Source organism: Sprattus sprattus, assembly GCF_963457725.1.
Source record: "Sprattus sprattus genome assembly, chromosome: 11".
Taxonomy (NCBI): domain Eukaryota; kingdom Metazoa; phylum Chordata; class Actinopteri; order Clupeiformes; family Clupeidae; genus Sprattus; species Sprattus sprattus.
In genome coordinates, this window is record NC_137909.1 from 5,642,289 (window position 1) to 5,668,198 (window position 25,910).

Sequence of the window (25,910 nt, forward strand, 5' to 3'; positions counted from 1 at the left end):
GGCTAATACAATCAGACACTACATCTAGCTCACAGCCACAGAAATCCTCTAAAATACTATTCAGATATGCCAACTACCTCATTTTCTCTGCCAAGGACTCAATGTCTGCGGACAGTAAACTAAATACTCACTGTCATTTCTGAACCCACATCACAAGGTTAAGCAACACTAACAGTACTCAGGTGCAACACTAACTCTGTGATGGTGTCCAAAGCCCCTTTCCACACAAAACAGCATCTTCAAAAATACATACCGACTCTGTATGGTAAACAACTCAATCCATGAGAACCTAAGCCCACAGCAGAAAGCCAGTTAGGAAATAGACCCTTTTTGATGAGTAAGCACTGATGAGTAGCCAAGTTTGAGGAACCCCTAACCCGTGTGTATATCTAAGCTCTATCTAAGCCAGCCACAGACTCTGCACTGTCATCAGGCGGCTCCAAATCTTCCATTTGTCTCAAAGGCCAAGGGAAAATGGGAGACAAATTAAAGATTAGTACGCTTTGTGTGTGTGTGTGTGTGTGTGTGTACGGGCATCTAAGTGGAAGGTAGAACATACACACACACAATGGAGCTCAGACCACACACACAAGAATACACTTTTCATAAACCTTAGTTGTGGGCTAAGGAAAAAGTTATTTCCCTCAATATAACATTAAGGAGACATTGTCTGCCATATTGTCTTAGATGTCACAGGGTATAGACGTGTGTGTGTGTATGTGTGATGTCACATCCAACTCAACACACATCACTGTTTTTCTTCATATTTTCAAACGTATTCAGATGAATTCTGTTTTTCATTTTAAAAATCCTGAAAAGCATGACCTGACCAAGCCTGGCGTGTTGCGCTGACACACGTCTCCTGTTGCCAGCTGGGTTCTGTCCTTGAGGAGGGAATAGTATCCTCTCCATGTACAAATTATGGATGCTGTGGTAACCACAGATGATTCTTGTGATATGGACAGCTCACCATAATAGTGCTCAGGCAATGCAGAGGGAGCACTGAGGGAAGGAGGCAGGAACACTCCGGAAACTAAAGAATGCTTGCAGAACATTTCACTCACACTGGGGGAATGCCAAAGGGACACTGTGGGAAGACGCATGAGGAAACACTGAGCGACGCAGCATTGAGGAATACTTTGGCAATTTGAAGAGAAAGTTACGAAAAGCTAGTCTAATGGAGTGACAATAAAGAGCACTCAAAAAAACAAAAACCAGCCAGTCACAGGGCACGGCTCCAAACTACATTATCCAGAACACATGACAAAATCATAAACACTAATAATGTTAAACATCTCTCTCGTCCTCTCAAGCCAGGCCTCCCACTGACAGTCTGCTTTTGTACGAGAGGAACACAAGCCAGTTTGCCTCCTCTTCTCTCCTCCTCTCCTCTCCTCCTCTCCTCTCCTCAGAGGGCTGCCAGCACTCGATACTAATGACCAGCAGAGTGGCCACCACAGGGGGTCTCAGCCACAGTGGGACAGCATTCTTCCCAATACAGTCAAGAGCAATTTTCCTCCCACAGCATGACTTCTGGTTGCGTGTGTGTGTGTGTGTGTCTGTGTGCAAGGGAGGGAGGGAGGGAGGGAGGGAGGGAGGGGAGAAGGGAGGGAAGGAGGGAGCGAGGGAGGGAGAGAGTGAAAGGGGGTAGGAGGGGAGAGAGAGAGAGGAAGAGAGAGAGCGAGGACTGCAGACACACAGGCTCTGGGGGATTAGGCAGAAAAGGGGCATCAATCAGGCAGCACAGACAGCTGTCTGCTGATGGCCTGCTGATAGGCGTCTACTGCCGACAAAGAGAGGAGAGCTAATCTGTGGGAAACCCATGACCGCCTCTCCATTGGCCAAACCCCTCGCTCTCTACGCTTGCTTTCCCTTTCTTTGCCAATTGCTCTCCAATGTCGGCAATTTGCTTTGTCTTCCTTCCCCAACACTTCACACACATTTCTTTCCTCTCTCTCTCTCTCCCTCTTCCTCTCTCCCTCTCTCCCTCTGCGTGTCGTGCTCTGGAGTCCCTGCACATCTACCACCCAAATTGTCTCTTTCCATCTCTGGCCATGTTACGTAACGAATCAGAAGGTTAGACAGTGAAGGTCTTGCTCCAGCCCTGCCACAGGGCTTGTGACGGAACACAAGCAGCCGCTAATGAAACAAACAGTCCACACAAAAGAGGTGGAATGTGGGGTTTGCTGGGCCTTGCTCGCTCGCTCGCTTAGGGCTCTGAACTGCAGCACGCTCCGTGCTTTCTCCAAGGTCTTCTCTGTTCCCTGGAAGTTCTTCCTTCCTGATGGTTGGATCACAAAGCCCCCGTACCTGCTTCCCTGAGAGGATGAGTGGGAGAACACACGGTCTGAATGCCAATAGGCTTCTTTTGATCAGCGGCCAATCAACACATAGGGAAAAAAAAGGGGTCTTCAGTCGCCCTCCAGCAGGATGACCAGTTATCAGTGCCAGAAGGGGAAGCTATGCTTGTGAATGGAGCACACAATAGCCTGCTACAGCTGATAACAGTAAGGAAGGTGTAGAAGCACAAAAGCCTTACTTTTTTATATTGTATTCCTATTACCTTGTAACCCACTCTTACCTCTCCTTGATGCTATTACACCTACATTTCCGGGGATTAATACAGGTTTATCTTATCTTATCTCTCATCTCTTATGATACAAGGTATTAAGAATGTATAGAACAACATATGTGACATATGTATTTCTCTGCTTGTGATGCCCGTTCTTATCGTGCTGTGTATGATATTGGTGCACTGGTAAACTGATACCATGGAACTTCATAATTAAGCAAGATGAGGTTCTGTGCTTCCACTGAGTTGCATTTAATTACAGTCAGAGTGCAGCTGTGGTGGCTGGATGACTGCAGTTGAATTATGGGGGACTGTGGGAGACGCTGGACTGTGGCGGCCATGGAAAAGATCCCCCAGAATGCAGGGATAAAATAATAACAGCTCAAGCACAGTATGTGGGAGCTGTCTGTGTCTGCAGAGAGGCTCGTGGGAGGGAGGGGCTGCCACTGTTGCTGAGGAGAAAGCCAGAGAAAGAGGTAAGGAGGGAGGGAGTGAGAGATAATGAAGGGAGGGAGAGTGAGAGCAAGAGCAAGAGCAAGAAAAGAAGAGAGGCTTGGAGACAAAGAAGGAATGCAAAAGCAAGAAATTAGAAAGAGGGGAGAAGACAGTGAGCATAGTAGATAGGAGAATAGTGAGCGGGGAGAGAGTTTACATTCAGTGATGAGCACTGAGAAAATAGACACGTTGTCTCCATGTCCATTGTGGACATCCCAACTCTCAGTGGACACACACACACACACACACACACACACACACACACACACACACACACACACACACACACACACACACACACGTCCCTTTCTCTGCATTAGCACCAACATGCTCATCCTCCCCCTTCCCATAGACACACCTTTACAACCTTTACCTGGCATGAACATAAATCACAGTGATGCTAGTGTGTTAGTGTAACAGTGTGTTAGTGCACATTTTTCTAAGGAGTCTTCACAACTGGTGCTAACCATCCCGGTGAGCGGCTGTGACCTCCCACTGAACCCTGCGTGGCATTCTGCAGCGTCTGCGCCACCCCTCCCTCCACTGGCACACAGGAGAGGAGAGGAGCAGGGAGAGGGAGGGAGCGAGGGAGAGAGAGAGAGGAGAGAGAGAGAGAACGAGGGACCATTCAAAGTAAAATAAATAAAGGGAGAGACAAAGGGACGTGGGGAAAAATATATATATTAAAGAAGGACGGAAAAAGCAACACAGAGACAGAGAGAGAGAGACAGAAAGAGAGATAGAGAAAGAGGGACTGAGAGATGGAAATGAATCATGGGTACAGAGGTGTGCCCAAGAACCCCAGGGCCATATCAGAACATCTGCACCAGCAATTTCCATATGTGCTCTTCATAGACCAGCTCCAGCTCAGTCCACATTCTATTCTAGAAGTCTATTCTATTCTATTCTATTCTATTCTATTCTAGAGGTCCAGGGCACGTGAGACTAAACTGCCATGGTAACAACATTTCATGATGTGAGTGTGAGACAGAGACAGCAGACACTGCACCTTCATGTGCAAGAAGTAATTGCTTCATAAATATCATGTGTGATACGGAGATGTCTGCCCATGCCAACCAATCCCACTCTCCCCTCCCCGACACTAGACACCATCACCGCTCACAGATGCACCAAACACGCACGACTATACCTGCTGTTTCAACAGACGGATGTCTGGCGCGTCGCAGGACAATAAAAACACATTTAAAATGTCTTTATTCACCTATGGCTAGGACTGCTAAATTCCTGTCATGACAGATCACCCAGTGTTTCATGATCTGTGACTGCAGCAATGGGGGTGACATAATGATGTCTGGCAAAGGAGCAGGGGGGGTTGGGATCAGGCAGACAGACATAAAGACAGGGAGACAGACACACACACACACACACACACACACACACACACACACACATATTGGGGCACGTACAGACACATACACAGACAGGCTCTACTCTACCCCCACAATAGAATAAAAAAATAATAATAATATTTCCCCGCAGCTCATAAACTAGCTGCTCTGGTGTCCTGGGGCTGGTGACAGGGTTTCTATGAGACTACATGTGTGGCATATTCCCCACACTAGCTATTTCATACCGCAAAAGGTTATAATACATATATTTACATTTACAGAGAGTGCGAGAGAAAGACATTCATAAAGAGGGGAATTTAGGGGCATACGCAGAGAATTCCATTTGTCTCTTTGTAAACAAGGTCTGACCACAGTGTCACAGAATTATGCTGAGGGGAACACAGGAAACACGACTAGCCAGCTAGGGCACAGCCGTAGCCTGAGGAGCTCCAGAAACGGAGCGTTGACCCATGACTTATTGGATCCTCACGACATGTAAACCACAGAACACTGCACGAAAACCAAGATTATCGGGCCCGTACACGCTGTGATACAGCCGCGAATGCTCACCATTCCTGGTTGATCGCGGACACTCCCCCGAAATATCCGTCTGCCGCATACGAACGGAATTTCCCGGAAACAGAAAGGCGAGGGGAGGGGGGGGGGCGATGTGTTTAGCATTCTCACCTACCGCTGACAGAGGTGTGAAATGCTCTTATTAGCAAATTGTCTGCATATAGCATACTGTCAGCAGTCTAGCCACACACACCCTGCTGCAGCCATTGGTTGAAAACGACAAGGAATTTAATTAAAACGTCTTGTGATGAGACGGAATGAGATTCTGTCTATTGGTCAGCTTTCAACTGACAAAACGTATCCCCTCCCATTTACAGCTATTGCCCCATAAAAACGAAATTAAAATGTACTCGATAAAAATTTAATTAATATTCTGTCTTTAGAGTTTGGCTCCGGGGTTATCGCATTTCTTGATTTGCCTTCCGTTTTCAGAGTTCTGTCTTTAGAGTTTTGATTACGGGGTTATCACGATTCTTGCTTTGCCTTTCATTTTCAGAGTTCGAGGGTTGCAATGTACTTTCGAGGCTGTTCCACTCATATTCCGGAGCTTCCTCTCTGTAATGTTCTTGAGATTCACTTTTGGCATGTAATTATACAGAGTCGGGCTTACTCTGATATTGAGATAGTCAATTCGCAACTTTGAACATGTTTGCCACCCGTGAATATCTAACCTGTGTCTTTTCAGGCAGATTTTTAAATCTTACGCGAGCTTCGAACCTGCGCTCTTCAGGTTAATGGTACCTGTGTCTAACCGCTTAGCCACGTTGCTGGTAAGGATTTAGCTCGTCGGTGCGACCTAGTCACTGGTTTATCATTCCTCCCTCCTCTGGGGTATTTCTCTTCTGTTACTGGACCGTGGGAATTCGGAATTGTTTAGTGGACTTATGTGAAGTTTGAATTAGCCTATGTTCACTTAAAGGCGCCCAAGTCAACATTAGAAACTTTACTATTACTCGAATAATAAACGTTCAATTTCTAGTCTTTTTTACACGTAGTAAGTTTCAATAACACCCTACCATTACATATCGACATTCAAGGAGCAAAGATGAGACGTCGTTGTGTGGTGAGAACTGATAAAAAAAAACCGCCTGCCTTCTGTTTTCCACGCTAGATCGCAGGTTATGCTAGAAATGGCTTAGCATGGGTGGGATGGGGAAAGGTTGTTGTTTTCAATCCAGGTCAATTCAATTAACATAACAAAACCTAGGCCTGGCCAAGGGGAAGGGGGGGGGGGGGGGGGGGGGGGGGGGGTTCACACCAATGTGGGCTTCTACGGCAATACACAGGCAATACACAGGCAATACACAGTCGTAAATCCCACATTTCATGCAGTGGAACATGCCTCCACTCCACTGAATGTCCCTTTAATGATACAGAAAATATGTTTACTTAAAATCACTGGCAATGTTGAGAAATATTTAGATTTCTGAAACCTGACTTTCGCATACATGTTGATGCGTCCATCCCCAGTCAAAGTCTACATTGCATGGATCGTACTAGCTGTTATCCTTACTAAATAATTCCCAACTCAAAAGCAGTATGCATGATCTCACATGATAAGCATGATGTTTTTGTAAGTTAAATGTGATAAACAAACAAAATCAACACTAAATTCAGAGCGGGACAACATTGATCTGACTGCTGACAAAATATAACCATTTACTGGCCGCCTAGTGCTCACTCAATTACCTTAAATGGCTAATCACAATTGCCTCCAACACCATGAGGGGATCACACTGCCGTGATCACGCTTCTGAGAGGAATTGGTTTTAGAGGCTGGTAGGTCCGTGTACTTTGCGGCCAATGGATTTTCGTTTTGAAATGAGCGAACCAAAATCGGGAAACGAGCTGTTTCCCCATTACCATTTGGAAATTGGAGAACAAAAATCGGAAAACAACCCATTTTCTGTTTTTTGTTTTGATAATAGAAAACGGAAAACGAAAAAACTACCCGTTATCTGATTTTATTAGATGTGCTTAAACAATGGAATCAGAAATTAAAATATTGTGTGGAAATCTTCTTTCTCAATTTTGCATAGATTTTTGTGTTGTGATAGGGAAGTTGCTTCCACGAGCTTGACAGTCATATTCAGGATGTCAGCAGAGGGTGGCTGCTATTTTTTCAGTGTGGAACGCTAATGTAGCGACCTGTTGTGTTGATGTGTTCATGTTTTCTTGTGATAACTGAGTGCCTGTTTCCTTGCTCTCTGTCAGCCGCGGCAGCTCATGTGCAGGGGGCTGGCAGAGTAGCTGGGTGGCTGGGACACCTGGATAATATAACGTGTTTCTCATTGTTGAGCCTTTTCGTGCTCGCGGTTCTGTGATAAGCAGTCACAGTGATTTACGTGTCAGTAGCCGGTGTAATAACCATAGATACAGTGCCACTTGAAAGTATGTGAACTCCTTGAGCACTAAGAGTCAACCAAAGTCAACCCACACATCACCTCTAAAGAGTTTCGGACCTCTCTGGCAGCATCTGGGGTAAATGTACATGGGTCTACAATCAGACGAAAATTGTTGGTTTTGATCGTGACCAAATAATTCTATCTCGGACTCATCTGTCCAAAGAAGGGACTTCCAGAAGCCCTTTGGTTTATCCAAGTGCTCTCTGGCAAAGTTGAAACGGGCAGTTCTGTTCTTTCTTGCGAGCAGAGGCTTCCTTCTAGCAACCCGATCATGAATGTCATGTCTATTCAATTTCCGTCTGATTGTAGACCCATGTACATTTACCCCAGATGCTGCCAGAGAGGTACGAAACTCTTTAGAGGTGATGTGTGGGTTGACTTTTACCTGATTTATTCTTCTTCTGGTGCTTCTTGGTGATGGTCTTGATCGGCGTCCACCTCAAGGCAGAGATGCGGTCATTTTGAATGCCCTCCATTTCTAAATGATTTGTCTTGGATGGATGGATGGAGCTGGAATATTTTGGAGATGGTCTTATAGCTTTCCCAAGACTGATGGGCTGTCAGTACCTTCTTCCTGATGTTCTCGGATATCTCGTTTCCTCTCGGCACTGTTGATCTGTGTGGGTACACCTTGGCACTACAGTAGTTTGGTTGGTTTCCTCTCTCTTTTAATCCGTGTTGCCCAAACCTTTCCCTAAGGATGTCTCAGTTGATGGGTTTGCTTAATTGACTAATTAAGCACCCAAATAAGTTTCACCGAATCTGTTACCTGCTTGACTTTACCAATTCAGCTGGGGGTTCACTTACTTTTGAAATGGACTAATTCCATGTTTCATGTAGTTTTTTGGCTACTCAAACAATTCCCTCCAAACAAATACATGCAAATGATAAACATAAACCTGACATTTCATCTATGGAAAATTGGTGATGAAAAAAAATGAAAAATCATGGTAAAACAACAGAAAACTCTTAGTGCTCAAGGGGTTCACATACTTTCAAGTGGCACTGTATATATATATATATATATATATATATATATATAGAGAGAGAGAGAGAGAGAGAGAGATATGTCTATGGTTATAACAGCCTTGGTGTTAACCAATACAGTAATCATTCAGTACAACTCTCTCTGCGCAGTGACTGAGATCACAATTCAAGTTGGCTATCAGGGCAGAAGTAACCTACCTGACAACCCCCTGCTCAGCACACCACCTCGGCACATTCCTCTCAGAAAAAAACCTGTGTCATTCCAAACTGGGTAGGCCTACATAACGCAGCGGCGATATCGCCACAAGCCATTCCATTTATTCTGTTTTCTGCAATAAAACCTGCATATTTGTTTACGTGCGTCTCATGGATGTCTGACTTCAAATCAAATACTCCGCCAACTAGTACTAACCCTGAGCTTCCGGGTCACAACACACAAATCTACGCAAAATTGAGAAAGAGAATTTCCGAAAAGTATTTTAATTCCCGATTTCTATGTTTAAGCACATCACGAAAATCAGATAACGGGTCTTTTTTTCGTTTTCCGTTTAGCTATTATCAAAACAAGAAACGGGAAATGTGTAATTTCCCGATTTTAGTTTTCCTATTTCTTAATGATAGTCGGATGACAGCTCGTTTCCCGATTTTGGTTTTCTCATCTCAAAACGAAAATCCGTTGGCCGCAAAGTACACGGACCCTGGTACAATGGTGCATGGATGTAGGCAAACACACATGCACGCGCGCACACACACAAACATGCAGACAAACACAGTCGCACACATACCAATGAAATGTACGTGTGCACACACAAACATACAGACACAGACACAGACACAGACACAGACATACCAATGAAAATACGTGTGCACACACACTTACTTGCTACTCCAGAAGCCAGGCCGTAGAGGATACCGCCACCATCTGCCTGTGATTGGAAGAGATGCGTGTCTGGTGGAGGGCTCTTCTCCTGCCTGATGAAGTTATAGAGCAGCGTCTTCACCAACCTGCTGGTCAGGCTCAGGCTGCCAACAACACCACAGACACAGATGAAGAGGAAACAGAGAGGCCTCGTTAAAATGTCCAGTTAAGATGACTGACAAATCACAGCTAGGGTGTCATTTTACATGATGCTGTTTTCTTGTCTACATTTTCATCAGTTCCAACTTATTCTGGCTGAACCAAAACACATGGAAACTGTGATGCATCAGCTTAGTTTACAGTACAGAGTTCAGTCCTCTGGAGCTGATCAACAAGATTAGGTAAATACAGTATAAGAGACCCGAGATATCAAGTGTGTGTTTGTGTGTGTGTGTGTGTGTGTATTCTGACAGGTTTTCGGCGCCTATTGGATACCCTGAGCACCCTGCGTAATTGTTGTCCGACAAATTCCACTAAGCAGACAACTATGTCCACAGTACATAACACATGGTGAATATGTTGTAAATGTCTCAAACAAACACAGTACAAACATACTATACACATAACACACATACAAAAAAAAAATACACAGAACGACACACACACACACACACACACACACACACACACACACACACACACACACACACACAAAACAGATTTGCTTACTAACAATACAAACCAAGAACAACCTTCACTGTGTACAGTATTGACAAAAAAAGTTGGACCACACTGATCTTCAGAGCTTCCTGAAATGCTCAACACCTCTGGGAGATACAGGTTTTCAGTGTAACAGGAATCCTACCAATGTTTACAGCCCAGCCCCTTCACCTCAATCCAATGTGTTAGGAGGGACCGGAAGCCTCTGTGCTACTTGGGCGCGGCTTCCATGGAACACTTTGACTATGGTTAAAGGCATTTTTATGCTACTCCGTACGACACGTTTTTGGGCACATAGGAACGCCTTCAGGTAAGTGAAACGCCTTCTCCGGTGGCTGAAACGCCCTCTCCGTGCTCTCCAGAGACGTCGGACAGCTCTCCGTGTCCCCGCAAAAATTTCTGTCGGTCCGCTCATGGCGACGGATACTCCTTGGCCGTGATTGGCACACTACAACCTCATTTCCATACGACATCAACTCCGGAAACTAACATTTCTGGACCTAGCGTTTCCTGTTTCATTACCTTTATATCCATATATGCATAACAGCCACTGTCAAAGGCGCAGATCCTTTCCTTGAAAACTATTCCCTGTATATCACAATACATGAGCCGGCCCAAGTAGCCTACTGCCAGAGAACCAGCATGAGCGACGGCAATTAAAGATGTGTTTCAACAACGGTAGAAAACTGTGTTTGCTCCGTATTTTACTGAACTCATAATTATATGACAGTGGTATTAGTTACAGTTGAGACACCCGAAATAACGTGCTTGCGCAGAAATCCTGAGACGTGATTTTTAGTCTGCACATGAATACATGAATTTCTTTGATCCCAGGAAATTTGAGCACACAACCCATCTCCCTTACGGAGATATTGGCGAAAGTTGTTTTACCTACTTCATTTCAAACGTTGCAAACGTGTCTAGTTTTTGTGCAGTAGTGAATAGAGTCTCAGTTTACTACACCGCATATCATGTTTGTAGAAAATGATTAAGGTGCAACAAATGGCAATGATTAAGGTGCAACAAATGGCAATGATTCACATTGCAAGTAAAATGGTGCGGCTGGAGCAGATACAGGGAGGGACAACGGTGACGCAGTTTGGATGTAGCGACAAACGTTTATGTGCTGTAACAAACAGTGTTAACCAGTATGTGAGTAACGTGGGTTTTATTAAAACATAGTGTGTAATGTGTAGCTATTTCATTCTGTTTATTAACCTTTCCGGCTGTCTGTAGGCTATGTATTAACTAGCCAGCAGTAGACGAAAGGGAATTAACCCCGAAGTTAAAAACATGTAATCTACTTCGGGAGCATTTTACTCCCCCGCATTCTCCCATGATAAAGATAAGTTTGCCCTATCAGGTGTCTATATAGCATTAGACACAGTCACAATATTGTGTATCTGACACCTGTTGCATTTGAGTAGCCTAGTGGCAGCTGGTGGGAGAGTAGAAATTGACTGTTGTGGAGGAGAGGTAAAGCCAACTAACGATTTCCATCGCACAAAGACGTCATGGGGTAGCTTGTCTTTCGGGACTTAAACCGTTACTCCCCCTACTGTTGTGGAAGAGAATTGTTTTCAGCACCCACAGCCGTTGGAGCACTATAAAGGGACACAAATGCTAACTAGTACGTACTATCCGGCTGCCCGCCCACTGTCCAACCATCCGACACGACCGTTTTGTGTACTATATGTACTATATAAGGCCCTTAAGGAGGCGAGTGCCCCGGGGAACAGTCTGCTGACTCACCACTAGGGTTGGGTACCGAGAACCGGTACCAATACGGCACCGGTTCCATACAACCGATACCTACCCGGACCGAAATGCAACGCAGATTTCGGTGCTTCCTTTCGGTGCCTGAGCAGATAATTTTTTTTTTTTTTTTTTTTTTTTTTTTTAATTAAAATTTTTATAATTTAACAAAACTAGCGATAGCTAACGAGAAGTAACGTTAGTGGCGTATATCTTTCTGAGTACGATCTGTATACTTTTTTGTGTTGATAACAGATTTCGTGGAGCACATATAAAACTGCTCCATCTCCCAATATAGACTCTCGCCTGTGTCGCTCACGCTGCATTCCGTATGGGACTAGTGGAAACGGGATTTGTGTTCAGGAGTTGCCATGGTAATGGGTTGACTTGCGTGTGGTTTCGGTTTCAAGATAAGTGTGGTTGTTCTAAGCAGAAGTTGGATACGCTTTATTAAACGGAGAGCTACCGTCTCATCCAAAGATATTCCTTCTCAATGTGAGTTCTTAAGAGAGCATTAACTTGGACGCTACAATAACATTGCAACAGTCTGACAGCGAAGAGCAGGCACCCTTGCACAGAGCAAGCACAAACAGAGCTAGCCATCAATATAACGGAGAAAATGTCGAAAGGTAAACGATCAAAAGTGTGGCTGTATTTCGCACAAAAAGATTCACACAACGCGACGTGCAGCATATGCAACAACAAAATTGCGTGTAGATCGGGGAGAGAACTCAAGAGGCCCTGAAGCTAAACTTTTAAAGGGGCAGTACACATTAACGAAACCAGTGGGTTTAAATAAATGCAAACTAATTAATATTTGTTTTACTCTGAAGGCAAACATGCTCATATTTCTGCAAAAGTATTACTGAAGTGTGAAGTGTGTGTACAGAGTTTATTATGTATTTATTTATATTTATTTAAGTATACTGTAAACAGTTGTTAAGTTAATATATTGTTCATAGTTTGAAGTTAAAAGGTTTGAAGCCAAGTGTTTTGTATTTATTTTTATTTATAGTATACCTCAAACAGTTAATATATTGTTAAATTTAAAGAAAACTATTTGCCTTGGCAATAAATAAGCCTAATGTCTTTAATTAAAAAAAAAAAAAAAGTATCGGTTCTGGCACCGTTTAGGCACCGGTATCGTTTTAAAAGTATCGGTTATGTACCGGTATCGGAAAAAACCCAAACGATACCCATCCCTACTCACCACTGGCCGGTCATCAGGCACTGGTAGACGTAGCTGTCCCTCAGGACCTCCTTGTTGAACAGTTGATAGGACAGCAGCACCAGCAGCGTGGTCACGGCCTCGAACAGGATGCTGTAGGTGATGTCCCTGGACGCACAACAGAACACAACAAGCAACCGGAAGTGCATGAGAGATTTCCCAAAGGCCACAGCGCAGCGTCAGGAAGCTGTACATCACCGCCGCTGCTTCCGAAATCACATAAACAGAGATGGAGACTGAGGGGAGCGCAATGTGGGATGATGGAAGCCACAACGGTCTCCAGGGGGTGTTTACATCTCCAGTGAGGCGCCTGAGGTCATGGAAGCCAGAGTGGAAACACTATCTACTGATAAGAAACATTTTGGCTTACACATGTGACCTAGTTTTGATTCAGTGCCAGCTATTTGGCTGTGAGAACAATATGACATCAACACACATGAGCTGAAACAACTTCCTGACTTCAGCCTGACAGAAGAAGAGAAGATGAGAGGAAGAAAAAATAAAACTTCTACCAGTGTGCAAGGTGGAGGGCCGTGGAGTTAGGACTGCAAGGGCTCACCCTCTGATAAACTGCCACCCACCCCACCTGCATTTATGCTGTTTACAGACTGAAGTGCTCATTATGATGATGGTGACTTGAATGAACTCTCCCAACCTCCTCCACCGATCCCTCTTGGCAATCCCCCAAAACACTTAAGACCTGCATTGTTCTCTTGTTTCCTGTTCAGGTCCAACAACCCTGCTGCTGCTGCTGCTGCTTCCCTCTGCTGTTATCATTTGGCAAAGGCTCACTTTACTTTCTTTAGTTGACTTTCACTGTAAACCTTGATATTGATAAAGCATTGTTTCAGAGTGTATGCTACCTCTACTTACTAATGGTGGCAGTGGATATGGACTGGCCCCTCAATGAGAAGAGAGCTTGGTTTGATTTGGGCTTGTACTGTGTGTATTTACGATACATCTTCTCAGGCCAAGAGACTGTTCGAGTTTTTGTTAGCAGGGGTGGACAAATCACTTACCCAGCCGCCCAGGACAAGCAGATTCTGAGTCCGGGCTAGTTATGTTATAAACCAAATTGCCTGGCGGACAAGCGGACAATTTTGTTAACTGATACGATTGGACATTCAGTCTCAGACTATTTCCTCTGCTCTCTCAAAATCCCGTCAGCACGATCAATATCCAATCAAAAAAGGAGGGGAGGGACAATGACAAACACAAAACGCTCTGATTCTGGAGACAACTGATTTATATCACATCAAATGATGAGTATAAAGGGCTTGAGCTTATCTGGTGCACGTATGGTACGTGCACTGCACACACAGCTAGCGAGGGAAACCGATGGAGCTCATGCTAACCATATTGGTGCAAACTGTTTTATCAACTCGCCTAATATTAATGACAGGATGCATTATAATGCATTATTATATCTCATTACTCTATGAGGAGATGCCTCGCCATTTGGGGGACATGGCACTACAAAGCCTGCCCTGGTCCTCAGTTTTCTCAGCTAGGCTACAAGTAGGCTAGTTAGAATGTTCAGAATAGCAACAGCAACTACACCATAAAACACTTTTGCACATTGACTTCCTATTGCCAGAATGCCTGAAGATGTATAGCTGATCTCCATCACTGAATGGTGAGAAATTATGTCATTACATTTAATAGATCTAACTGTTTTGAAAACTGCTACCTAACATACTTTATTATTGACATTGTCACTATATGAATATTAGTTACGTAAAGTACAGCAATTTAAGATAGCAGATTAGCTAGCAGGTCAGCAGTTAGATTGTAAAATGGCTTCAGTAATTTACGTTCATGTATGTGTTTTCATAATATTTATGTGGGCTCATTTAATTTCTGATGGGAGCTAAAAGGAAATTTAGCTGAGCGAATATAGGCTACCGTGCATCAATTATTAAATGTTAATATAAGAAAAAAGCGAGATAAATAAAAATGCAGAGAGAGAGAGAGAGCGAGAGAGAGAGAGAGAGAGAGAGACACACAGAGACACACACACACACACACACACACACACACACACACAGACACAGACACAGACACACATAAATAAGAAAAAGTATGTATTATCTACATATGTGATACTGACACTGGATAACCACATCTCACAACCCTTAATTTGAGAAAATTCGAGCGGTGCTCCAGAGGCCATCCGAGACCCTCGGAAGGCTGTCCGAGGCGCTCAAAGGTGTGGTACCACTTCAAGGAGGGCGTTTTAGGGCGTGCCTCGTGAGATCAGAGAGCACGGTCGGATAAGCATGCGGATAAGGATTCCCCCCCCCCTTAACAGAATTAATCAACTCAGACACACATGGCAGATGAGACAATGAACCTCAAATGTACCATGAAATTATGAAATGAAGTCCATCAAGCTATCTAATTGCAGCAGTTATTCACATCAACAACATGTACAGTCACCCACTCCCCTTTCTGTTTCTTGTTTAACTCCTGAAAAATAAAAATCCACTGAACAGAAGAAGCACAATCTAGCTGTATCACACCTGAATACCCAACATGACTTATGTAGTCTTGATAAACCAAACAAAGCTTTTGGATATTTGAGTTGGCCAAGACAACAATCATGACAATCCCTGTGTTTGTACCAAGAGGCTGTTTGCTAAACCTAGAGGGTAAAAGCTCCAGACTTAAAAAACAAACATTCTACCCAACTTCCCCCATAGTTATCCAGTGAGCACGCAGTTAGGACATCAGATCCACCCTAACAAGGCCGGAGAGAAGTGTGGGAGCATTTTGAAGTTCTAAACAATGGCGAATGTTGGGCTACTGTACACAGAATTATACAACCGTTCCACTCCTGGAGCCAGACATGAAATATGAGAGACAGACAGGGGAAGAAAAGAAAAATAACAAGAGGGAGAGAAAGAGAAAATATGTGTGAGAGAGAATTCACTCATTTCCCCTATTTCCAGTCCTTTCAAAAAATGAGGGGAAAAAAATAGTCATTTCCAAACCCAAGATGTTGATACATAAGATTGTATCACACCATACTCAAGACACACACACACACACACACACACACACACACACACACACACACACACCACTAAACCTTTATGTCTCACACAGAGTAGAGATCGCAATTATAATCATCATCCTACTCCTGGCTTAATGTTCTTGCCATGATGAACTGGGCACACCACAAGGACGTCCCTGGTTCCAACATCCCCCCTGATGCCATGAGCGAGTCATTTGTATTCATGAGTGTGAGGGAAGCAATCTGCACCAAAGTATGGAGGTCTGCACACACCTACGGTGTCTCAGGCACTCTTTCTTTCTCCGTCACTCTACCCTGCTCCAACCTCCATAGTGAGATGATTAAATCTGCACAGACATCAAGCCCATCTCTGGGTCATCTCCTCAACAGCCAATAACCACAACAACCATCAACTTCTCACCAGGGGAAATATGTCCTTCACCTCAATGTATTACAAGACCAATGAATGTGAGCAACATGTGCTTGATTGTTCCTGTACGTACGTGCACACACACACACACACACACACACACACACACACACACACACACACACACACACACACACTCCCAACAGACTGTCATAAGACAAACATACACACATTTTATTGACATAAAGGTCAAAATGACCTACATTATTATGTCAATTCACCCCTGGGAGCTCTGGGATGTTTAGGATGACTCACATGAAAACGGATATAGTCATTCATCTCTGAAGTTTCGATCCCATGAGGACTATTTACCCATTTGTCTATCCATGTTTTTATCTGAATTGGCAGAAGAAATGTGATGACAAACTGACTACTCCATTGCTTACATAGTTAAGCAGGTTAAAAACATTTATCTCTATGATTAAGCTCTAAAACTTGTATATATTAATATTTGTATCCTTTATTGATGTGCACTCTTAAACATTTTGTCTTTATGTTTCATTTGGATGTTCCTTCTTCTTTCATTTGCCTGGTAACAACATTCTTAATCTGCATTCATTAAGGTCAAAACTGTGAAACTGAACTGAGTGTTCATTAAGATAAGAAATCTAAATTTCCCTCTCCAATATTTGATGCATTTTTGATCACTATATCTTGTAAGGTCTGATCCTGTCCCCAAAATAAAAGCGACGCAGTCGGCTACCAGAGCTTGGCCCATACCCCAGACCTAACCTGGTCCCTTGGTGCTGACCTAACCTGGACACATGCTGATCATCCCTCATGATGTCAGAGTCTGTTCAGATACGCCATACCAATGTTTCACTACCTACATACAGTGCCCTCCACAAATATTGGCACCCTTAGTGAATACGACCAAAATAGGCTATAAAAAAATATATCTTTGCTGTTTATCCTTTTGGTCTTTCACTCAAAATATTCTCAAAAATCCTACCTTTTCATTGAAGTACAATTATTGAAGGATTTTTTTTTTTTTTGACATTGAATAAAATATGTTTCTCCAAAACATGGGTGCCACAATTATTGGCACCCCTAGACAATCCTATAATTTAAATTAGTGCTGTCAGTTTAACGCGTTATTAACGGCGTTAACGCAAGCCCATTTTAACGCTGTTATTTTTTTTTACGAGCGATTAACGCGTTGTAAAAAAAAAAAAAAAAAAAGTTTTTTTTTTTTTTTAGATGAACGTTCTTTTTGCTCTCCCAAACTGTGTAGTAGGCTAGCGATACGTTTGAGTGAATGATGAGCGCGATACGGCGAAATGGATGATAAAAAGCTTCTGAATAGAAAGTTTACCTTTAAAAGTTGTGTTGTGCAAAAAAAGCAAGCTTCACTGTTGTCTGAAAATGTCAACAGGCAGCTGGCTGAAAGCACAGAAGTAGTAGGCTTACCTTTTATTGGTCACCTAACTGTTACGGTTAATTGTTTTTGAAATAAGAGGCCTGACTTCTATGTTCACAACAAACTTGAAAAAAAGAAAATATTAAGCCATGGTTTAACTGCACTATAGGCTGAGTCCTTGTTTATCTGAAATGTGCATTTTATAATTTTATTTTGTACCGCCTAGTTTGGCAATGTTGTTTTTCAATAAAATAAAACATTGCATAAAGCAAGCCAATCCACTTTTTCATGTTGAAGGGACATTTAGAATAGATACAAATTTGCGATTAATACATTTACGATTAATCGCGATTCATTTTGAGTTAACTATGACAAAAATGCGATTAATAGCGATTAAATATTTTAATCGTTTGACAGCACTAATTTAAATCTAACTGAAGTATATTACCAGTCATGTTTTACATTTTTAAGTGGTAAACCATGACTTCCTGCTTCACAGGGGTATACATATGAGGTGACACAGGCCAAATACCCTTGGTCATTCATCAAGATGGGAAAGACAAACGAACACAGTGCTGAAGTGCGACAAAAAGTTGTTACGCTGCTGAAACCCGGATATAGGGATATAAGAAAATATCTAAACAGTTGGAAATACCCATTTCCACAATTAAGGCAACAGTTAAGAAGACTAAAGCGACAGGAGATGTATGGAATCAGCCTGCAAGAGGACCTGTCTGCAAATTGACCCCATGCACCGAGGATTGACCACAAGTTCTCAATGGGATTAAGGTCTGGGGAGTTTCCTGGCCAATGGACCCAAAATATCAATGTTTTGTTCCCCGAGCCACTTAGTTATCACTTTTGCCTTATGGCAAGGTGCTCCATCATGCTTGAAAAGGCATTGTTTATCACCAAACTGTTCCTGGATGGTTTGAAGAAGTTGCTCTCGGAGGATATCGATATTTTGGGTACATTGGCCAGGAAACTCCCCAGACCTTAATCCCATTGAGAACTTGTGGTCAATCCTCAAGAGGCGGGTGAACAAACATAAAAAAACTAATTCTGACAAACTCCAAGCATTGATTATGCAAGAATGGGCCGCCATCAGTCAGGATGTGGCCTAGAAGTTAATTGACAGCATGCAAGGGCTGATTGCAGAGGTCTCGAAAAAGAAGGGTCAACACTGCAAATATTGGCTTTTTGCATTAACTTCAACTAATTGTCAATAAAAGCCTTTGACACTTATTAAATGCTTGTAATTATACTTCAGTCTTCCATAATAACATCTGACAAAAATATCTTAAGACACTGAAGCAGAAAACTTTGTGAAAATGTAAATTTGTGTCATTCTCAAAACTTTTGGCCACGACTGTACTTCACATGTTCTGATGGAGGGATTGTCAAGCATGAGTAAGCTGAAACCTCACTTGAATGAAAACAAAAAGAAGAGTTTTGTAAAAAGGAATAAACAAATACTTAGCAGCATCATCAACTACAAAGAAAAACTGAAACCCTGGATGTGCTGGCCCAGTCCACTGATGTAACTGACTGTGCTGAGCTGTTAGTTTATATAAGGTTCTTCAACTAGGAGAAGAAAGTTTGGTGAAGTCATGATAGGGGTTACACCCCTTCAGACCAGTACAAGAGTACATCTACCTGGCAATGAAGCAGTTAATGAAGTGGGGAATAGAGAGGAAAAAAGTGATTTCTATAACCCCAGATGGAGCCGCTCCCTTATCACTCTTACCAGGGCATAATTCTCAATTGGCCCTGTGCTCCCACCCTGTCAGACAAGTATGCCGAGGACACACAACGATGAAAGTGATTACCTTTCTCAGGCATCCTCTTCCCATCAGCAGTGCATGCTCAGGGATTCCCTCAGAAGAGTTGATGCAAATGCTGATGCCTCTGGTGCACAACAATGTCAGACAGTGCAGCAAAGGCAGGGTGTTGGAGCGCTCTGGGTCCATCTGAGGGACTTTGCTGACTGTAAACTTAAGCAAATGTTTTGACAGATAAACACCCCTATTCATTCAGACCCCATTCCTCATCACAGATGCCAGGGGTTCTCAAAGGGTGAATGCTGGGCCTCTCCAGATGCAATTGGTCAATCTCATAGTTGGTGTGGCCTTGAAGGAGCATTTTGGAGGAACTGATCCCGCCAATGTCTGGTTCCAAATGGTCTAAAAGACAGCTCTCCCAGCTCTGAGGAGAGTAGTCCTGTACATTTTGACCATGTTCGGCTTTTCATACAGCCGTGAGGCGACTTTCTCCACAATTAACATTAACATTATAAAAAATCAAACACTGTTCCAGGATCACCAATGAGCACCTGCACGTGTATATGAGAACAGCCCTGACACCATTCCAGCCCAGATTTAAAATCATGGCAGGTCAAGCTGGAGCTCACTTCTCTCACCGGACAAGAGATAGGAGGGGAGTGGAATTTCAGAGGGAAATGAAGAGAAAACAGTTAGGCTAAAGCTGTTCAGTTGCCTAAGAAGTCTTCCCGTGTTGAATTAACTTTTGCTGGTTATTTATTCATTTAGGGTTTTACAAATTTAAAGAATTTTCCACAGAAAATAAGGCGAGCGCTATGAAAAAATGGACAATGTTTATGATATAAAATGACTATTGGTACAGGTTGACATTCACTCAGGCATTGTTGCATTGTGCATGAGTTGCTAAAAATAGAAACAATATGTTATTTATTCTGGGGGCATTGATCGAATTGATTGAAATTTTGTCTCACATATTCAGTCAATAACGTTGTGTTATTCATACTCATACTGTTCAATCATACAGTTATTCATGTTATTCATTCAGAAGTGTTTTGGAAAGACCAATTGTTAACAGGGTTGGGGATAGGAGCTTTTTGTCTGTCATGAACTACAGCCATGGAAAAAGTTGCAAGTGAGTGACGTGAGAACTTTGAACTCTTCCTTTAATAGCTTTGAAAGCATGTTACAGTGATCATTACAAGAATCATAAAGCTACCAACGCTAGCAAAGAATGTTGTCCTTCATTAAGATCTGTTCATACCTTGTTAACATCGTCTTTTGACCTTTCAGTGTCCTGTTTTCTCTGCCAAAGTTGTGGGTACTGGGACTGTTAAGATGTGACATTGAGTTAACAACAATAAAATAACATTTATCATTAAAGTATTTTATTATCTATAACCTGTCCAGTTCAAGGTGAAAACAAAAACATATTATATATTATATAATTGAATAGTACTTTTCTGACAGTCAGTTGTTGACTAGATTAGATGCTGTCTAACTACTAGGCTACTTCAATATACAGCCGCGAAAAAAATTAAGAGACCACTTTAAAATGATCAGTTTTTCTGGTTTTACTCTTTATTGGTATGTGTTTGAGTAAAATGTACATTTTTGTTTCATTCTATAAACTACTGACAACATTTCTACCAATGTAAGAAAGATTTACTTCCCTTTGGTCTGACAATGTTCCCCAACTCTGAGCAGTGTTTTTTTCCAGCAGGACAATGCTCTATGCCACACTGCCAGGCCAGTGAAGGTGTGGATTAAAGACCACCACATCAGGACCCTGTCATGGCTAGCCCAATTCCCAGACCTGAATCCCATTAAAAACCTCTGAAATTTGATCAAGAGGAAGATGGAAGGTCACAAGCCATCAAACAATGCCGAGCTGCTTGAATTTTTTTGCCATGAGTAGTTTAAAGTCACCCAACAGCAATGTGAAAGACTGGTGGAGAGCATGCCAAGACACATGAAAAATGTGATTGTAAATTAAGGTTATTCCACCAAATATTGATTTCTGAACACTTTCTAAGTTAAAACATTAGTATTGTGTTGTTTAACACTGATCTTTTTTACTATTTTGACCATTTGACAACTTTCTGCAAATAAATGCTCTAAATGACAATAATTGTATTTGAAATTTGGTAGAAATGTTGTCAGTAGTTTATAGAAAAAAACAAAAATGTTCATTTTACTTTAACTCATACCAATAAATAGTAAAACCAGAGAAACTGATCATTTTGAAGTGGTCTCTTAATTTTTTCCGCGGCTGTATATTGCACTGAATCATAATCATAAAGTAAGACATTAGGATGTTCCAGACTTTAGCTTGAGGTCATTTTCTCTAACTAGACCTCTTCGAATTTGAATTGAATACCCCTGCTGTAGGGGATTCAGGTTCTGTGCTCTGTAAACCACCTTTACACAATTGTAATGGTTATTGGTTCTATGTGAATAAGTGTGCAGACTCTAACATCCATATTACAGACACAGTGTGGTTAATAGCGGTTTCTTTCACCACATTCCAACTAAAGTTGTTTTCTTTTTCAAAGGGAGCTTCTCAATGTGTATTGATTGAGGGGGGCACTTTGGCCTCAAATGTGAAGTCCTTTGAAATCATGCTTATAAGTGCTCAATGCTTAAGTTTTAATGTGCTATGAGGGTCAAATTAAATTGAATCTAACACCATCATTATAAAGGAAAGACGGGGGCTGAAGAGTGAGAGAAAGAGAGAGAGAGCGAGAGAGAGAAAGAGAGAGACAGGGGGGGAGAGCGAGAGTGAAAGAAAGAAAGATAGAGAGAGAAAGAAAGAAAGAAAGAAAGAAAGAAAGAGAGAGAGAGGGTGAAAAGTGAGAGAAAATGTGTGTGAGAGAGAGAGAGAGGGGGGGGTTAAGAGAGAGAGAGAAAGAAAGAAAGAGAGAGAGAAAGAAAGAGAGAGAGAAAAGGAAATAAAGAGAGATAGCAGGAGGGAATGAAAGAGGGAGAGAACGGACATGACATGACCTTCACACTCCCAGTCAGAGGAGAGTACCAGACAGAGTGGCATCCAGAACACTTGCAACCACAGTGTGTTCTAGTCAACTCAAGATGCAACGCAAGCTCACACAAACAAACCCCTCATTCTCCCTCTCTAGCTCCCTCCCTCGCAGCCATGGACTCACGAGAGGAAATTCACCACGGGGCAACAACGCCAGGATCAGAAGTCAGAGATAGTTGAGCCCTTTTAAAGAGCCATCAGTGTTAATCAGATCATGGAACTTCCCTTCTCCAACATGAACAGCATGCACATGAGGGGAAGGGCTCCCACATCAAAGGCCTGGACTGCAGCTTGTGTCAGTGCCCTGTGAACACAAAGCCCACCTCCCCGCTCCCCCTCCACGCTCTCTAGAAACACAAACAGGCCAGACTGAGGCAGGAACACAGAAGCGGGTATGGGAAGACTGGAGAGACAAGAATGTCTTTGAAATGGACACCCATGCAAACGGACGCTTGTGGTCCTGCCCAACGGTCTGGCGCCAATGAACTCGCCAGGGCTGCCCAGCCAATAAGCCCACAGCACCCAGCCAACGGCAGATACATCAAGATATAGGACAACCAGAGAATGGCCTCTTCCTCTAGGCCTCTCTCTCTAGGGTAGAGGCATTCAGTCTCCCCCATGTCACTACGTCTGCCCCCACTCACGCCAGATGACCACCAGAAGACCCCCTCCTGTGAAGCACTGCCAGATACACACATCTGTCAACACATGATGAGCGAAGGAGGCAGAAGCAGAGAGAGTGGTAGCAAGGAAGGAGGAAGGGATAGAAAGTCAGAAAGCACTTGCGAGTGAGAGAGAAGGAGCGCTAGTGAGCTAGGCAGACAGGAAGGGAGAGAAAGACAGCTTTGTCTGCAGCCTGGTGGAAAAGGGGAGATTATGTAGATATGTTGAATTGGCATCAGAGAGAAGTTAATTGGCTCAAAAGTGTATGAGGAGATAGCGATCATCAGAGAGGCATGCGAGGGACGAGGAACCACTGATGTCTGGCGTGCTACCACATGCATCACATGGGCCTCTTTTCGCTGAATTATTTTGCATGAGACAGAGTAGTTAGAGTTTGTTTCATGTAAATGCTTTCTGAATTCACCATTCAGAACGTTTGGATTCCTCCCTCTAACCCTCCTCTACAGTGGCGTTGTGTGTACTCCCCTTCTTAGAGCCTACTGAGATACTCACAACAGAGGCACCTCCACGATGAGATGAACAAGATTACACACCAGATCCTTCAGCAGGTCCTCACCTCCGCTCTCTAGAACACAACAGACACCAAAAACCAAGTTATGGCTCAACAGCACCATTTCAGGGCCTCAGTCACTTTTGTCCAAAACATATTAAGACACAAGATTGTATACGAGATCAGTTTTCATTCAATAACTGTATGCCTTTTCAAATTCTTCTACAAAAATGATGGGGTATCAACTGAACAAGTCGACAGAATCTAAATTAGGACATAAACTAAGGTTTGTTTAGTATGTTGCCTAGTTTTTCTGTTGCCTTCATGAAAAACCCTTCCTCAGTGTCTCTCGCCGTTCCTTGACTGCACAGTCATACATACCCATACATACAGATTCCTTGCAGAGAGTGAAGTGAAGACTTACCACAGGAGCCTGGCGCCCTCTCCTGGTAAGAAAATTGCAAGTGCAGTTCCTCCTCACTCATCTCTCTGATAAAGACCTTCAGCAAGCAGCGGATGAGGAGCAGGGCATTGTGGGCCTGCCAGATGAACAGCTGACTGTAAGGAGGAGAGGACAAGGAGAAGGAGAGCTCAATCAGTATCACATATACCTAGGCTAGGTACTCCACAAGAATGATGAAAAAATGGAACTGTAACCATCATAATTTAGTTGCAAAAGCACATCCAAACACAAACACACACATACACATTATAGGAACATGCAACTATTTTTGATCCTTCAAATTAAAGCCTGTTGCCCAGCTGCTCTGATCTTACTTTAACTGTAGGTTTTCACATTCAAGCAAAAACTCACAAACTATTTACCAGTAGCTTTCTGTTCCGCAATGTCACGTCAAGATTTACAATAAATCTGTATGTGTGTGTGTGATTGTGTGTGTGTGTGTGTGTGTGTTTGTGTGTGCACGCGCCCAAATTCTGTGAGTGAGTGTATGAAAGAAAGAGAGAGGGGGGGAGAGAGAGAGAGAGAGAGAGAGAGAGAAGGAGAGAGAGGCGTGATTTACAGGGACACTTGGGCACGCCTTGGCACGCCTTGGCACGCCTTGGCAACACCATCCGAGCTCTCAGAGAGCTGGTCGGAGAGGAACGTGCACCTCTTGATTTTTCTAACTTTTCGTCGACACATGCTAGACACATGCTAGGCATCTGCCATGCCCTAAAAACAACTCACGTTATATACTACACCAGCATTGACTAGAAATATGTCCATACAGTAGATTTCCCCTCGTTTTGTATTGTTTTAAACTCCTTCGATTATACCAATGTTCCGCCTGTAATCGCGTTGTCACACCCAGGCATAAACTCCTGCACATAGGAAGAAGGCTGTTATCCTAAATGGGATTTATTTTATTGTCAAAAACGCGAAGTGGAGTTAACTTACATTGTATTAAGTGGAAGTGGAGTTAACACCATTGTATTACAAACACTGACAACACACACACATAATGAGAAGGTAGCCTACACCTGGCGATTCTCTTGCCTTTAATCTTTCACCTTTGAATAATGTAAAACGTCGTTTTAAAGAGCTGTTGCCGTCCTTATAAGGTGTGTCAATAAACCAACTTCTGCATACTGTGTAGGCTATGTCAAACGAGGACTTTCGCCCACTACGCTTTCATGCTCCACTAAAAGTTTTTTTCCTTGTTCGCGCTGCAATAAATAGGCTGACGACAATAAAAAAAATTCACGTAGGTTCAGGTCACATTTTCATCCCGGTCCACCATCTAATGTTAAAACAGTATTGAATAATGGTGCGGATCCTATAATGGTCTGGCGGTAAATTACTTTCAGCACCCACAGCCGTCATAGAAGTGTATAGGGCCTGTAAGTACGTTCAAATTCTTCTGAATCAGACCGCCATTTTTTGGAGGATGGAGAAGGATGCAGAAGTGTATTTCTGCCTAGAGAGAGAGAGTGAGAGTGAGTGAGAAAAAGAGTGAGACTGAGAGCATCTGATAACATCCCCTGTGTGGGCCATCTGGATTCCTTTGGCAGTCCTTTTACATCACACACCTCAGTGTTCCAGTGGAGAAGAACAATTGAAACAATTCTGTACAAAGCACCGACAAGTTTACAAACTTGGTTAGCAAACCAATCTTTGAAGACCATAGAAGTTCATTTAAATCAACTGCAGTATGTGGATGATGT

General features: G+C 43.0%; 1 protein-coding gene across 2 annotated transcripts in view; it reads right to left on the reverse strand.

Moving 5' to 3' along the window:
• The window catches only part of dym (dymeclin), an 82,909-nt gene that overhangs the window by 48,095 nt on the left and 8,904 nt on the right, over nt 1–25,910 (reverse strand). For both annotated transcript variants that reach the window (XM_080847199.1, XM_080847198.1), the window contains exons 5-8: nt 24,169–24,302; nt 23,747–23,819; nt 12,929–13,054; nt 9,265–9,407 (exon numbers count right to left, since the gene is read on the reverse strand). In XM_080847199.1, the coding sequence (XP_080703325.1) occupies nt 9,265–9,407; nt 12,929–13,054; nt 23,747–23,819; nt 24,169–24,302 (476 nt within the window). The remainder of the gene's footprint in view (nt 1–9,264; nt 9,408–12,928; nt 13,055–23,746; nt 23,820–24,168; nt 24,303–25,910) is intronic.